General features: G+C 55.7%; 1 protein-coding gene across 3 annotated transcripts in view; it reads right to left on the bottom strand.

The window, feature by feature from the left end:
- Positions 1 to 15,707, bottom strand: part of PDE4A (phosphodiesterase 4A) — a 65,392-nt gene that overhangs the window by 40,504 nt on the left and 9,181 nt on the right. The window contains exons 2-3 of one of the 3 annotated variants that reach the window (XM_055371658.2): positions 12,818 to 12,924; positions 11,940 to 12,145 (exon numbers count right to left, since the gene is read on the bottom strand). In XM_055371658.2, coding sequence (XP_055227633.1) covers positions 11,940 to 12,145; positions 12,818 to 12,865 — 254 coding nt within the window. In that variant the 5' untranslated portion in view covers positions 12,866 to 12,924. Of the gene's footprint in view, positions 1 to 8,723; positions 9,272 to 11,939; positions 12,146 to 12,817; positions 13,036 to 15,707 lie in introns of those variants that run through there. The other 2 variants (XM_055371659.1, XM_055371657.2) reach the window with 2 other exon arrangements.

Below are 15,707 nucleotides of genomic sequence, written 5' to 3'. Positions count from 1 at the left end.
ATCTGGGGTGCCCCAGTAGACCCCAGGGACACAACTAGATTCCTCTCCAGCTCCTAAGACAGTCTCACACCCTAGAACAGAATCCCAAGATGCACCCCACAGTCCTTGGGGACAACCTAGAATGCCACCCACAGCTTCTGAGATGTGTCTTACATCTCTTAAGACACCCCTAGAAGGCAGGCGTGGTGGCTCATGCCTGTAATCCCAGCACTTTGGGAAGTGAAGGTGGGCGGATCACTTGAGCCCAGGAGTTCGAGACCAGCCCGGGTGACATGGCGAGATCCCATCTCTACAAAAGATGACAAAAATAAGCAGGGCATAGTGGGATGAGCCTGTGGTCCCAGCTACTTTGGAGGCTGAGGTGGGAAGATCACCTGAGCCAAGAGGTTGAGGTTGCAGTGAGTTATGAAAGTGCCACTGCACCATCTTGAGACAGTGAGACCCTGTCTCAAGAAAAAAAAGAGAAAAGAGGGTGAATCTCTATTTTCTTTTCTTTTCTTTCTTTCCTTCCTCTCTTTCTTTCTTTCCCTTTCTTTCTTCCTTCCTTCCTTCTTTCCTTTCCTTTCCCCTCCATCCCTCTCTCTCTTTCTTTTCCTTTCTCCTTCCTTTTCTTATTTTCCTTCCTTCCTTCCTTCATTTCTTCCTTCCTTCCTTCCTTTCCTTTCCTTTCTCCTTCCTCCCTTTCCCCCTTTCTCTCTTTCTTTCTTTTTCAACAGTCTCGCACTGTCACCCAGACTGGAGTGCAGTGGCACGATCTTGGCTCACTGCAACCTCTGCTTGCTAGGTTCAAAGGATTCTCGTGCCTCAGCCTCCCAAGTAGCTGGGATTACAGGCATGTGCCACAATACCTGGCTAATTTTTCTTGTATTTTTAGTAGAAATGGGGTTTCACCATGTTGGCCAGGTTGGTCTCGAATTCCTGGCCTCAAGTGATCCACCCGTGTGAGCCACCGCGCCCAACAGTGAATCTCTCTTTTCGAGTCCACGTCTGTGAAATATCCTTCCTTCTCTAGTGTTGGCTCTGATGCCATGGGGCCCAGAGTGAGGAGGCCTGGGCTTGCATGTGGCCTCTGGCACTTCTTAGCCCTTTGATCTCGGGCTAGTCACTTCATTTCATTGAGCCTCAGTTTCCCCAGTTGTAAAATGGGTATAATACTACCACTCACCCCATGGATGGACACATAAAAAGCTCAGAAAAGTGTCTGAACCTAGTAAGCACTCAATATGAGCTACAGTTATTATCAGTATTTGACAAATATTTACTGAAGGCTTATAATATGCAAATCACTATACTAGCCAGAGGGTATAGATGATGATGATAATGACGATGATGGTGATGATAGCAACTAACCCTTTAGAAAGCTTCCTGTGCATCCAGTGCCTCTAGCTATGATCTCTCTCTCTCTCTCTCTCTCCCTCTCTCTCTCTCTCTCTCTCTCTCTCTCTCTCTCGAGACAGGATCTCATTCTGTCATCGAGGCTGGAGTACAGTGGCACGACATAGCTCACTGCAGTCTCAACTTCCTGCGGTCAAGCGATCCTTCAACCTCAGCTTCCTGAGCAGCTAAGTAGCTGAGTAGCATGTGCGCCACCATGCCCGACTAATTTTTTGTACTTTTTCTAGAGATGGGGTTTTCCTATGTTGCCCAGGCTGGTCTTGAGCTCCTGGACTCAAGTGATCTGCCTGCCTTGGCCTCCCAAAGTGCTGGGATTACAGGTGTGAGCCACCATACTTGGTCTTATGATCTCATTTAATCCTCACAAAATACCCACCAGACACCTACCAGGTGATACTCTTTTTTTTTGTTTGTTTTTGACAGGGTCTCACTCTGTCACCCAGACTGCAGTGCAAGTGACATGATATTGGCTCACTGCAACCTCCACCTCCCAGGCTCAAGTGATCCGCCTCCCTCTCAGCCTCCCAAAGTGTGTTGGGCATGAGCCACTATACCTGTCCCAGAAATGCATTTTTGTTCACCGACCAGTTAAGGTTTCAACGCCCTTAGCTTCCCTGAATTGTTTTGCCAGTTCGTCAGATCAGCCCTTGGGAATATGGTTTTTACTAGGCCCATTTCAGAGACGGGGAAGCCAAGGCCCAGAGAGGAGTGACTTGGCCAGGGTCTCCCAATCTAGAAAGATCAGAGCTGGATTATGGACGCAGCTGTCTGGCTTCAGAGACAGGAATTTTAGCCATGAGGCTACACAAGCCCTTTATGGATGAGTTTCCTTCCAGCCCAATGATGCTTGTCCCGTCCTAGGAAGCCAGATGTAAACTGAGTCCTAAAGCCAACCTTGATCATGGCCTAATGGTCTATGAGCCCTTACATGAGCTGCCTGTCACCTCGCTCCCTCCTTTTTTTCCACTGCCTCCTCGCTCACTCTGCCTCAGACACACTTGCCTCCAACGTATCAGACACACTCCCACCACGGGACCTCTGCACTGGCTCTTCCCGCTGGTTGGCACCCTCTTCCATCAGACACCCATGTAGCAACTTCCCTCTTTTGTTTTTAGTTAGACGGAGTCTTGCTCTGTCACCCAGGCTGAAGTGCACTGGCACGGTCTTGGCTCACTGCAACCTCCACTTCCTGGGTTCAAGCAGTTCTCCTGCCTCAGCCTCCTGAGTAGCTGGGATTACAGGCACTTGCCACTGCGCCCAGCTAATTTTTGTATTTTTAGTAGAGATGGAGTTTCAACATCCTGGCCAGACTGGTCTTGAACTCGTGACCTCGTGATCCACCTGCCTCGGCCTCCCAAAGTGCTGGGATTACAGGCGTGAGCCACTGCGCCCGGCCCTTACCTCCCTCATTTTATTTGGGTCTTTGTTCAAATGTCACCTCCTCAGAGACACCTTCCCTGACCTCAGGATCCCTCTTTTTTTCATATCCTATGTGTGACTATCTTGAATTATCATACAGCTTTACTTGCTATTTCTTTCTTTTTTTTTTTTTTTTGAGACGGAGTCTGGCTTTGTCACCCAGGCTGGAGTGAAGTGGCACAATCTCGGCTCACTGCAACCTCTGCCTCCTGGGTTCATGCAATCCTCCTCCCACCTCAGCCTCCCAAGTAGCTGGGATTGCAGGCATGCACCCAGCTAATTTTTGTATTTTTAGTAGAGACAGGGTTTTGCCAGGTTTTGGCCAGGCTGGTCTCGAACTCCTGGCCTCAAGTGATCCACCTGCCTTGGCCTCCCAAAGTGCTGGGATTACAGGCCTGAGCCACCGCACCCGGCCCTTTACTTGCTATTTCTGCTTCACCCTCTAGTCTGACAATTTCAGGGCAGCAGGGAATGTGTCTATGGCAAGGGTGTGCAATCTTTTGGCATCCCTGGGCCACACTGAAAGATGAAGAATTGTCTTGGGCCACACATAAAATACACTAACACTAACAATAGCTAATGAGAAGAAAAAAAAAAAAGAATCTCATTGTTTTAAGAAAGTTTACGAATTTGTGTTGGGCCGAATTCAATGCCATCCTGGGCCACGGGTTGGACAAACTTGGTCTACAGCATTCTCAGCCACAGTTCTGAAGGCGCTCAGTGTTTGTGGAATCAACGAATCTGCTAGAAATGAGGAGACTGAGGCTCCGACAGGTGAAGGTCACACAGCGAGTCCAGGACAAAAGCTGGATTTACTTATTTTATTTTTTTCTTTTTGTAGAGATAGGGTCTCACTATGTTGCCCAGGCTGGTCTCAAACTCCTAGCCTCAGGCAATCCTCCCACGTCAGCCTCCCAAAGTGCTGGGTGTAAGCCACCTCGCCTGGCCAAAAGCGGATTTGAACTCTTTTCTTTCCTTCCTTCCCTCTTTCCTTTTTTTTTTTTTTTTTTTTGACAGGGTCTCACTCTCTCGCCCAGACTGGAGTGCAGTGGCCCAATCTCGGCTCACCGCAACCTCCGCCTTCCAGGCTCAACCAATTCTCCTGCCTCAGCCTCACCAGTAGCTGGGATTACAGGCATGCACCACTACCACCTGGGTAATTTTTGTATTTTTAGTAGAGACGGGGTTTCACCATGTTGGCCAGACTGGTCTCAATCTCCTGACCTCAAATAATCCACCCGCCTCAGCCTCCCAAAGTGCTGGGATTACAGGCATGAGCCACCGCGCCCAGCCAGATTTGAACTCTTTCATACTCCACAATGAAAAGAGTGGGCTCAGATGCCCTCACAATTCTGTTCTCACCCTGCCAGACTGTGGCTCTCCCAGGTCCAAAGCCCCAGTTTTCCTAAAGTCATAAGAGCCTGCAGTCAATCTGTTACCAATGAAATATGGGGCACCCTCCCCACCAGCCGGGTTTGAGGTTTGGGGGACGCCCCCTTTCTCTCTGCTGATGTCATTTGAGGAAGTACTTTCTCAGAACACCAGCTCCTGGCTGCCCAGCACCTACGTCAAACATATCAGCCTCACCACAGCCCTGGGGGTGGACAGTTCTTATTTTTCAGCCCCGTTTGACTGATGAGGAAACTGAGGCTCCGAGAGGCACAAGCACTGACCCCAAGTCACACAGCGAGTCAGCGGGCAGGGCTGCCATGTGAATGTTACCCAGCGGTCTGCAGTGGAGCAGATCTGTTTTTTGTTTTTTGTTTTTTTTTTGAGACAGGGTCTCGCTCTGCTGCCAGGCTGGAGTGCAGTGGTGCCATCTCGACTCACTGCAACCTCTGCCTCCCGGGTTCAAGTGATTCTCCTGCCTCAGCCTCCCGAGTAGCTAGGATTACAGACGTGTGCCACCATACCCGGCTAATTTTTGTATTTTTAGTAGAAACGGGGTTTCACCATGTTGGCCAGGATGATCTTGAACTCCTGACCTCATTCGTGATCCGCCCACCTCGGTCTCCCAAAGTGCTCAGATTACAGAGCCACGGCGCCTGGCCGAGATCTGGTTTTTAACTCCTATTCTCACCTTCCTCGCTGTGTGACCTTGGGCAAGTCCCGTGGTCTCTGTTTCCCGGGCAGGAAGCGCAGAGCCAAGGATGCTGGGGTTCACCGGCCTGCCGGGCAAGCGCGCAGAGGCGGGACGGGAACTCCACGGCTGCAACTTTTCGGCCAGGTTCCTCCCTGTCCTCCAGACGACAGTCCCCGCAGCGTGTGGCAGGGGCTGGCGCATGGGGAAAGCGGCCTGGTCCCAAGCCCGGGAGGGCGAGGACCCCACACGCAGCCTGCGGTCAGCCGGCCTGGCGCCCGCTCTCCAGGACGCTCAATAAGCATAAAATAATAATACTGGGCGCCGCGACGGTGGCGGCGACTTTGCTTTGCTCCGGGACTGGCGGCGTCCCTGGAGCAGGTCCGCGCTCGGAGCGCACACCCAGGCTGTGCCTTCCTCGTCGTCCGGCAGAGGGCGCGCGGGGAGACCCGCTCCCAACCCACATCCAGGGACTTGGGAGCGCCAGGGACAAGGGGGAGGCGAGGACCCAAGTGGAGACAGAGACCAGCGACCAGACGGAGACCCCAGCTCGGCTGCCTCCACCTGCTCCTGGGGCCACACTGTGCCCCCACCTCGATGGGGAAGTTTTAGGGCCCAGGGAGGGGGGACGCAGGGTCCGTATGTTGGCCCCGTCCCCAGTTCAGACAGCTCCCCACCCCCACCACCAAAGTCCTCCTCTTCCTCCCTCTCCATCTGCCTCTTGACAGATCGTGGCTGTGCCGTGACTCAGCCGTCTCATACATCTTCAGGTCTGGAGGGGAGGTTTGGATGACATCTCTGGTTGGGGGTGGGCAGTGCCCTCTCTCTGGGGATTCCTTTGACCCAAATCGGGGAGCTCGCTGGACTCCTTTTGCGGTAGCTGGATGAACTCCAGTGTGGGGAGCACTGAATCCTGTATGTGCCCTGGTAAAAACCCCCTTTTTGAAGAAATGCCTGTTCTAAGCATTGAGGTTGCCATCAGACACCTTCCTCCTTTTCCCTGGGAATGGGGGAGGACCCTGGCACTGATGCCAGCTACAGCCCACCCATCAGTCCCAGCTTTGGACCTCAGCATAGACACTGAAGGGTGCACAGGCCCACAGTGAAACAGAAACCCGAGTCGACGTGGGGATGTGGTTAAGGTTCCTGTTTTTTTCTACTCACCCTGGAGAAATGGGATCCACCCAGGTCCCCCCTCCTTAGTCCAGGTCCCTGAATGGAGATCTACTGATTATGTTAAGTCCTTTACACACATCTCCAAGCTCGCAGAACTCTCAAAGTGACCCCCACATGGCAGTGCCAACAACAGCCCCACTCTACAGACTGGACAATTAAGGCTCAGAGAGGGCAAGACACTTATACAACGATGCACAGGAATTGGGCGGACCTGCGTTGCGATTCCAGCTCTCCCATCTCCTGGTTGTGTGAGTTTGGGTGAGAAAGAGAAAAGGTTTAGCTGGGTGCAGTGGCTCATGCCTGTAATCCCAGCACTTTGGGAGGCTGAGGGGTGGGCAGATCACCTGAGGTCAGGAGTTCGAGACCAGCCTGGCCAACATGGTGAAACCCCATCTCTACTAAAAAATTCAAAAATTAGTCAGGTGTGGTGGTGGGCGCCTGTAATCCCAGCTACTCCGGAGGCTGAGGCAGGAGAATCACTTGAATCCGGAAGCAGAGGCAGAGGTTGCAGTGAGCTGAGATCACGCCACTGCACTCCAGCCTGGGTGACAGAGGAGACTCCGTCAAAAAAAAAAAAAAAAGAGAAAGGGTTTTGTCTCTGGGCTCCAGTTTCTCCATATGCCAGCAGGAATACCCTGCTGGAATACCCAGGGCACTGGGGATGAGGATGCATATGGAAAAGTCCCTGGCATGGAGCCGGAGGGTGAGCCATTGCAAGATGGATACCCACCAAAATATTGATGATTATTACCACTCAGCCACTGTCCCCTAAGACTCAGTGCCCCAGAGACCAGGCTAGGAGGAGTCCCTGGAGCCTTGCAAAGAAATGGGGCCTGGATCCTACTTCACTTCACCCACCCCTTGGTGTCTTAGGACAGTGACCTGTGCCAGTTTGGCCCCCTGCCCCAGTTTTAGCATTTTCTGTTGATTCCAACTTTCTCTTCCTTCAGCCTCTCTCCAGTTCCCTTTGGGAAATGTCAGCCCATGTATGCTGGGCCCGTGACACTTGCTTCCTGGTGGGTACAGGGGTGCAGGGGGACTGGGGCTGGGGGGTGACCAGAACAGAGGTGGGGGTGGCCTGGAGGGCTGCAATGACTGCTGAAGACCCCCAAAGAGACTTAGGAAGAGTAGGGCTACATCTTAGAGAGGCCTCACTCAGGAGCTCCAGGGATAAGGAGCCCAAATCTGACCGTCTTGGTGATATCCCCAGCAGTGGGGCATCGAGGTAGAGCACACGGGCAAAGCTGTCAGTTGCACACATCGCTGGAGCACAAGCAGTCAGACCCTGGAGCACCATCAGAGCAGGAACAATAACTAAGAACACCAGGTGGTTAGAGGACACCAGTTCTTAGGATACACCAGGCAGAGGGAACCCAGACCACATGTCAGAGCACCGACGCTCAGACGTGAGCACCTGGTGAAGACTAACACACAGCCACTGTGTTTCAATCACAGTGTCCAAGGAGCACAGACTGTTCCACGAACTCAATCACATTGTTCCCCAAGTGTAAACACCCCAGTGCCACAATCACTGCATGCCAGAAATGACACTGTCACAATCACATTGTCCCTAGACCACCAACGCCATTGCACAATCACTGTCCTAGGAGCAGAAACGGTCACTCTATCCCAATCACTGCATCCCATGAGGCCACAGTCACCCTGTGACAGTCACAGCATTCTTGGAGCACACACAGTCACTGTCGCAAACCCTGTCCCAGAAACACACAGTCACACTACCCTGGAAATACACAGTCACACTGTCACAATTACACTGTCCCTGGAGGACACATAGTCATCGTGTCACCATCACAAGACCCCAGAAGCTCACACAGAGCACACAACTGAGGTAGCCACAGCTGGTCATACCCGGACAGCTGGAGCAAACGGAGGTCAGTCGGAGGATACCCTCAGAGGAGACCACGCTCAACACACACGCACCCTCACTATGCTGTCACCTCTGCAGTCGGGGACTCCTTCCCTCTGTGCTGGGACTGCGCCCCCCCTCCACTGTTTCCTGCCTCTGAACAGCTACTTAACGCTAACACTCTTGCCCTGAGAGGGGAACTCCAATCTAACGCAAGGCTCCCAAAACAGTGCTCCCCCAAGAGGCACCTTCTGGATTTCTGACCCCAGCTGCTGCAGGAGAAGTCCACTAACATCCCCGCAATAGAGTCCTCCATCCCCTAGAAGGACCCTGAGAGCACCCCACCCTGAAGTAAAGATCCTGGTCCTAGCAGGCACCCCCTTATGGAGTGCTCCAAGAGTACCCCAAACACTGCGAATCTAGCCCTCAGTATAGTGCCCCTAGGAAGGTCCCTCCAAGTGGTTCCCAGCTTAGCAGCTGTTCTCCACTATCACCAAGAATACAGACCCCTAAATGTGCAGCCCCCTTCCCCAACCCAGACCTCGTGAACACCACGCGCAGCGTGGCGCCCCCTAAATGGACCCCAGGATGGGCTTCAGCAGGAAGCCTTCCGTAGAGCGCACAACCGGGGCCAGGTCCTAGACGCCCCCGCAGCCGAATTCCCTCCGCCGCCGCCAGCCAAACCGACCCCACCCGCATCCTAGCGCCCCCTGCGGCCGGCAGCTCGAGTTGCCTCCTCCCTGCGCGCCCATCCGTTCCGCGCGCATCCGCCGCGGGGAGTCTTACCGCCTGCTGCTGCCTCCGCCCGCGCCGCCGCTGCCGGTGCCAGTGCCATGGAAGGACGAGGGCCAGGACATGCGGGTCGTGCGCAGGCCGGGCCGGTCGCTGGTGTCCATGGCATCGGCGCGCTCTATGGGCCGGTGCGGCTGCCGCTCCGGCTCGGCGCGCTCCGCGCTGTCCGAGTAGCCGCGCTGCTGGATACGGATGGGGGTCCGAGGCTGCCGCCACAGGTGCTGGGGGGGAGGCTTCAGGGTGGCCTGGCCCTCCCGGGGCCCGGGCAGTGACAGAGACAGGCTCCTTTCCGAGGGGACGGTCGGGGGTTCCATGGCGCCGGCCCCCACTTGCGCCCTGGGGGGCCCTGGCCCTTCCAACCTACACCCCGCTCAGCTGCGCGCAAGCCAGCGAGCCCAGGGCCCCGCGGGTGCGCCCGGCCGCGGTAGGGCCATGGCGCCCCGGGGACAGACCCGGGGGCGCTGCGGGCCAATCGCCCCCGGGCCGGGCTCTGCAGCTTCCTTTCGGCGCCTGGAGCTCTGCTCAGTGCGGGGCGGCGCTCTCCGCGCTCCGCGCTCCGCGTTCCGCGCCCCGCTCGGCGCCAGCCCCGGCTCCTCCGCCCCGTCCCGCCCCTCCCCGCCCCCCGCCCGCCGCGGCTGTCAGCGCCGCCCCCCTCCTCCCCCGTCCGGGCCAGCGGGGGGCAGCTACCTAAGGAGGGGGGGCCCTTCCCGCCCACGCAGATCCCCGCTCCGGGCTGGGAGGGGGCGCTGGAACTCGTCTGTCTTCAAAGCACCCTGCTTGGCCGCGGCGCGCACAGGCACGAAGGAGTTAAACGGTTAATCCGATCTGGAAGCAGACACCGGACTGGTTGCCAGAGTGTCAGTCAGTCGGTCCATCATGGCGAGGGCGGAGTCCGGTGCTGGCGTGTCCTCGCCGCTACCCCTGGCCGGGGGTAGTTTTTGAGGAGTGGTCCTAGTGCCACCGGCGCGGTGCCTGCAGCGGGCGGCGGCAGAGTGTGTGGGATCTCCTGTCTGTGCGTCGGAGGATAGTGATGGTGCGGGCCCGGGGCGGGATGTGCGCGCACGTGGCCTCTTCCGAGGGTTGTCTGTGTTTTCAGTGTCGGCTGGAAGTGTGTGTGCGCACGTGGTTGGCTGCTGTTGTCTGCCCGTTTCTCTGGATTTGGCTGTGTGTATAACTGTGTGTGTCTGTGGGTGAAGGATGTGTGCGCACATGTGCTGCCTATTTGGAGGATGTGCATCCCTACGTGGTCTTTTTTCAGGTGGCCTGGGGACTGTGAATGTGTTCTCAAGCGCTTGGATGCGTTTGTGGTCGGTGTGTGCTTGCGGAGTTGTGCACGCGATTCGGCCTCTGTCGTCTGACTGTAGTGTCGGAGGGCGTCTATGTATGTTAGTGTGTGCGTGTGCGTGAGTGTATGTGTGTGGTCGGCCTGGGGCCTCTGGGGTGTTTCTGGGGTGTGTCCCATTGGTTCCCTTGTGGCTCCAGGAAGACACCCTGTGGCGGATACCGCAGCTGCCGGCCCACCGCTCTATACATCGCTGCCTCTTCTAAAGCGCTTCTGCGAGAGGTAAACTGAGGAAGGTCCCAGGTAGCCGCGGAGCGCACCCCCGTGCCCTTTTCAGGCGAGTAAACAGGCGAGCCTCCTCCCTGCGGCCCCCGCCAGCAGAGCCCCCCTTCCGGCACCTAAATCGGGAGTCGCCGTGACTCACGCTCCCGCCTCCCCCAGCGCCGCGCCAAGCGAGCAAGCAGAGAGCGAGCGGGATCCGAGTGCGCCCCCATCCCCCTCAACCCCCTCCCAAGGATGGCTGCTGGGCGGGGGGAGTGCACGCGCCCGCGTGTCCCACCGCCCCCCCCGCCCACGCCGATAAGAGCTCGAACGCGAAACTGCTCTGCTGCGCGACCCGGGGACCAGACCCCTGCCCCCGTGCGCCCCCTGTCACGGGCTCCCCAGGGCACGCGATGCCGTCTGCCACCGCCCTCCCCCCGCGCCCTTCTCCTTATTTGAAAAAAAAAAAAAAAAGACTGCCGGTCTTCAACCCCCACAGCCACTTTTCTCCCCGCCAGAGGGGGCTCCCGGCGTGGGCGAACGCCGAGCAAAAACCGGCCCCCCCATCAGCAGCCGCCGGGTATTCCAAGGGCCAAAACTGTGTTCCCCACTTCTCTCAGGAACACCCCCCCCATTACACACTCAAAACGGCTTCTAGGGAATTTGCAGGGGCTGTGAGTTCTCCCCAGACCATATTTGAGAGTCCTGGGCTGGGCCAAATTCTTGGCAGGGGTATGCTGTAACGTTGGTTAGAGATCTGGAAGCGGGTGGGAGTGCGTAATGTGAGGTGGGTGGGGGTGTCAGGACACAGCTGGGGTTGCAGAAGAAGGAGGAAACGAGGAGCGGTGGCCTGAGCTGGGGGATAAACTGATCTGGACCTGAGGCTAGTGGGATGGGCGTGGGGAGATATAATTAAGCAGCTCCAGGGGCGAGAGACAGTCACTTGCTCTCCCTATCTGGAAATGAACCATTGGACCATGACGGAAACAGAGACCCTGGAACCCTCCAATGGAGTAGATGGGGGTGGGGGTGGATTGGAACTGCCGAAAGCGGTGACCAGAGGAGGGCATGGGGGCAGGGACCGGCCAGAAGCCAGGACCAGCTCAGCTGTCTGACTTTCCAGCTCATTCTTGAGCCAAGAGGGGGGTTGAGTACTCTGGGAAACTGGTTGGGTACCTGGAAGGTCCCCAGTTGAGAATCAGCAGGAAGTGCTGTGTGAACCCAGAGCTCGCAGATATTTCTCACATCTCCCCAGGAGAAAGAAAAATGCTAGTCCAGACCCCTTCCAAGACTCCACCATCCGCTTCAAGGCGGAGAAGAAACCTGATCCTCCCAGGCGGGGACATGAAAGCCGGTGCACAGCCGCCTGATCAACCTGCCCCAGCTCTGTGAATATGGGAGCATCTTGGGGGCTGGAGACATGACACCCCTTTCCTCAGTCCTGCCCCTTGCTGACTCAGGCAGCTGGAAAATGAAATAAGGGGTTCCTAGAGCCTGCGAAGGGTGCCTTGGGGGTAGGGGTGTCACAGCCCGCCACAGGACAAGTTGCAGCTAGTTTTGCAAACGGCAGGGAGCATGGAGATCGGGAAGGGCTGGTGGCTGGACCTAGCCCAGTTGGCACCGTGCCTCCCCAACCCACCTCCCACTCTGCTCCCTCTCCTACCTACCTGTCGTTCTCGGCCCTGGTGATGGAAATCCGCGGTGGGATCAGCAGCGGCAGCGTGGTGGGCCGTGGCGGCAGAGGGACCCCAGGGTCCGAGGGCTCAGGCTGGGCCCAGCCCAGGCCAGGACCGGACGAGAGGCGGCGGCGAGGGCGACGCAGGTCGGCCCCCAGCATGTTGGCACGGTCGGATTCGGGGGTCTCCCTCGACCTCTGGGGAGGGACAAAATGGAATAGGGGCGTGGCCTGGCTGGGAAGCTCTGAGCCCCTCTCCCCAAGAACACCCCTACCTAGCTGTCTAAGGGAGTAGTTAATGGCGGTATAGGCTCCCCTTCACGTGTGAGCCACTCGCTGACCCCTCACACAGAGGATGCCCTACCATCCCTTAGGTCTAAGAGTGCCCCTTCTCAGCCATAATTTTTGTGGAGTCCCCTCTCGATGCCCCAGCCTTGGGGTCTGTCACATCTAGACATTCTGTCTCAAGTGTGAGACCTCTCTAACACATCACCTTTTTAGGGTCTCTTCCCAACCTCCACGTCTAAGAGGGCCCCTCTTGGTCTTAATGTCAATGCCCCCCTCCCATCCCTCACATCTGAGACTCTCAAGACCTCACCACCCCTAGCGCCCCCTCCCACCTCCTCGCCAAAATCCTCTCCTCATTTGAGAAGCCTCTGCCTGCTGTCCCTGGGCCGGCTGAGAGCCTCTTAATCAGGGCAGCAGGAGAAAAATGGAATCAAGGGGGTAAACTGAGGCACGAGGGGACCAAACTCCTCACAGCTTGGAGGTAGTGAAGCCACGTTCAGGAAATAGCCGTGGTCACTAGAGGGCGCTAGTCTACCCCCAGGGGCGAAGCCCCGCCCCTAGCCCTAGCCCCTCCTCTCGCACCTCGTCCCCGGTCCCTGCCACGGACAGGGCACTGCGACTCCTCTTCATCTCGCCAACCTAGCGCGCCGTTGGGGCTGCGGTGGCCATGTCGGCAGGGCCAGGGCCTCCTGCAAGACCAAGCCAAACGCATCTGCCATCAGTGCCCCAGGGCTCCCCCTGCCGGTCGGGCCTAGAACCCGCCCCCGCCACTTGCCTATTGCCTCTCCTGGGGCGTGACGTCAGCGGACTGACGCACTACCAATGTGGTGACGTCGCCCCCGTTGCCAGGGCGACGGCTGACGCACGGCTGGGCTCCTGACGGCGTCAATGCCGGGGTTGGCCACTGGGGGGCCGAGAGCCTCCGGGCCCGGGTCGCCCCAGCCCCCACCCTTCCTCCCGCGGGGGCTTCCCCGGCTCGGGGATCCCGCAGAAAAAACTGGGAGCTCCCAGAGCTGGCCGCGTGCGGCGCGTGGTCCGAGCCGGGGGCCGGAGGAAGCGTCTCCTCCGAGCTGTTGGGCTTTTAAGCCTTAAACCCGAAATAGCTCCAATGTGCGGGGGCCGGGCGCAGAGAGACGGCGGCTTGGGCACAGATGGGGGACGCACAGGCAGAGGCGCGTGGAGACAGACAGGGACGTGTGGAAATAGAAACAGACAGACAGGGACACAGACGCCGTTCCCGAAGACGGGTGCGCTCTGCAGCCACCGATCCTTGTCTGAAATGCTTGGGGGAGGGAGAGGCTGGCTTACTTTACCTTGGCACCCAGGCGCTGAAAATTATTGCTGTGCGGCCATGGGTCAGTGTCTTAAACTCTGTGAGCCTCAGTTTCTTTTCTGTGAAATGGAATGATATTCCCTACAGGGTCCATGTGAGAATGAAATGAGATCAAACCATATTGAACAGAATAGTGTCTGGCACTCAGTAAATGTTTAATAAATGGTAACATCTGACCCTGTGGGAGCCTGTTAGAACTCGATTCAGATCATGATCTTCCTCTACTCAGAGCCCTAATAGCTCTTACCTCACTCAGAGGAAAAGTCAAAGTCCTCGCGTGGCCCACACAGTCCTGCTAGATAACGCCCAGTCACCTTCCTGCCCTCAGCTCCAGCCACACTGGTCTAGCTGTTTCTGGACACAGCAAGCATGCTGGTGCCTCAGGCCCTTTGCACTTTCAGTTCTGTCCACCTGGAACTCTTCCCCCAAATATCCGCAGGTTGGCCAGGTGCGGTGGCTCAGGCCTGTAATCCCAGCACTATGGAAGGCCAAAGCAGGTGGATCACTTGAGGTCAGGAGTTCGAGACCAGCCTGGCCAACATGGTGAAACCCCATCTCTACTAAAAATACAAAAATCAGCCGTGCGTGGTGGCAGGCACCTGTAGTTCCACCTACTTGGGAGGGTGAGGCAGGAGACTCGCTTGAGCCTGGGAGGTGGAGGTTGCAGTGAGCAGAGATCGGGCCACTGCACTCCAGCCTGGGCAACAGATTGAGACTCCATCTCAAAAAAAAAAAAAAAAAAAAAATCCGCAGGTCCCTTATCTCTTTTAGGTCTTTGCTTATATCTCATCCTTTCAGGCATTTCTTTCTTTCTTACCCCACCCCCACTTAAAATTATAATACAACCTCCTAGGACTTCTGGTCCCCCTTTTCCCACTCTTCCCCCCTCATACCACACTATGTAATTTATTTATTACATTTATTGTCTGTGTCTCCTCACACTGGAATATTAGCTGCAGGAGGGCACGAAAACTTTGTTTAATTATTATGTTAACAATAATGTAGTATGATTCTTTACTATCTCCTGAGTGTCCTGAACACAATCTGGAACATAATAGGCTTTTAATAACCTGTTCAATGTCAGGTTATTATTGAGAGCCTGATAGTGTAATGTTCCTAACAGTTCTACTGTGTACTAGCTGGTTTATCCCCTACTTTGGTTCTTTTGTTTCTATTTTTTAAATAGAGACTGGGGTCTCACTATGTTACCCAGGCTGGTCTCAAACTCCTGAGCTCAAACTAAAGCTCAAACTCAAAGTGCTGGAATTACAGGTGTGAGCCATCACACCCAGCCTAGTTCTTATTTCTTTATTTTTTTTAATATTTATTTATTTATTTGAGACAGGGTCTCACTCTGTTGCCCAGGCTGGAGTGCAGTGGCACCATTGCACAGCTCACTGCAGCCTCGACCTCCCAGGCTCAGGCTATCCTCCCACCTCAGCCTCCAGAGTAGCAGCTGGTACTACAGGCACGCGCCATCATGCCTGGCTAATTTTTGTTTTTGTTGTTTTGTAGAGATGGGGTCTTGCCATGTTGCCCAGGCTGGTCTCAAACTCCTGGACTAAAGTGCTCCTCACACCTCAGCCTCCCAAAGTGCTGGGATTACATGAACCCATGTTCATGCTGGGCATGAACCACTATGCTCAGTCTGGTTCTTATTTCTTTTTCTTGCCTTATTGCCTTAGCTAGCACTTCAGTTCAATGTAAATTAATGGAAACTAATGTAAACATCATTTCTTCAACCTAGCCTTTAGCACCTGGTGGGCCCTCAACAGACATTTGTTGAACAAATGGATGAATGTATAAAGATAGCTTAGGCCAGGCACGGTGGCTCACGCCTGTAATCCCAGCACTTTGGGAGGCCGAGACAGGTGGATCACGAGGTCAGGAGATCGAGACCATCCTGGCTAACACAGTGAAACCCCACCTCTAGTAAAAATACAAAAAATTAGCCGGGCCCAGGGGTGGGCGCCTGTAGTCCCAGCTGCTCGGGAGGCTGAGGCAGGAGAATGGCGTGAACCCGGGAGGCAGAGCTTGCAGTGAGCTGAGATCACGCTACTGCACTGCAGCCTGGGTGACCTGGGTGACAGAGCGAGACTCCGTCTCAAAAAAAAAAAAAGATAGCTTAAAGGTCACCTC

The sequence above is a fragment of the Gorilla gorilla genome, chromosome 20 (genome assembly GCF_029281585.2).
Source record: "Gorilla gorilla gorilla isolate KB3781 chromosome 20, NHGRI_mGorGor1-v2.1_pri, whole genome shotgun sequence".
NCBI lineage: Eukaryota > Metazoa > Chordata > Mammalia > Primates > Hominidae > Gorilla > Gorilla gorilla.
The sequence above is the reverse complement of the archived record's forward strand: the minus strand, read 5'-3'. Positions and strand labels throughout refer to the sequence as shown.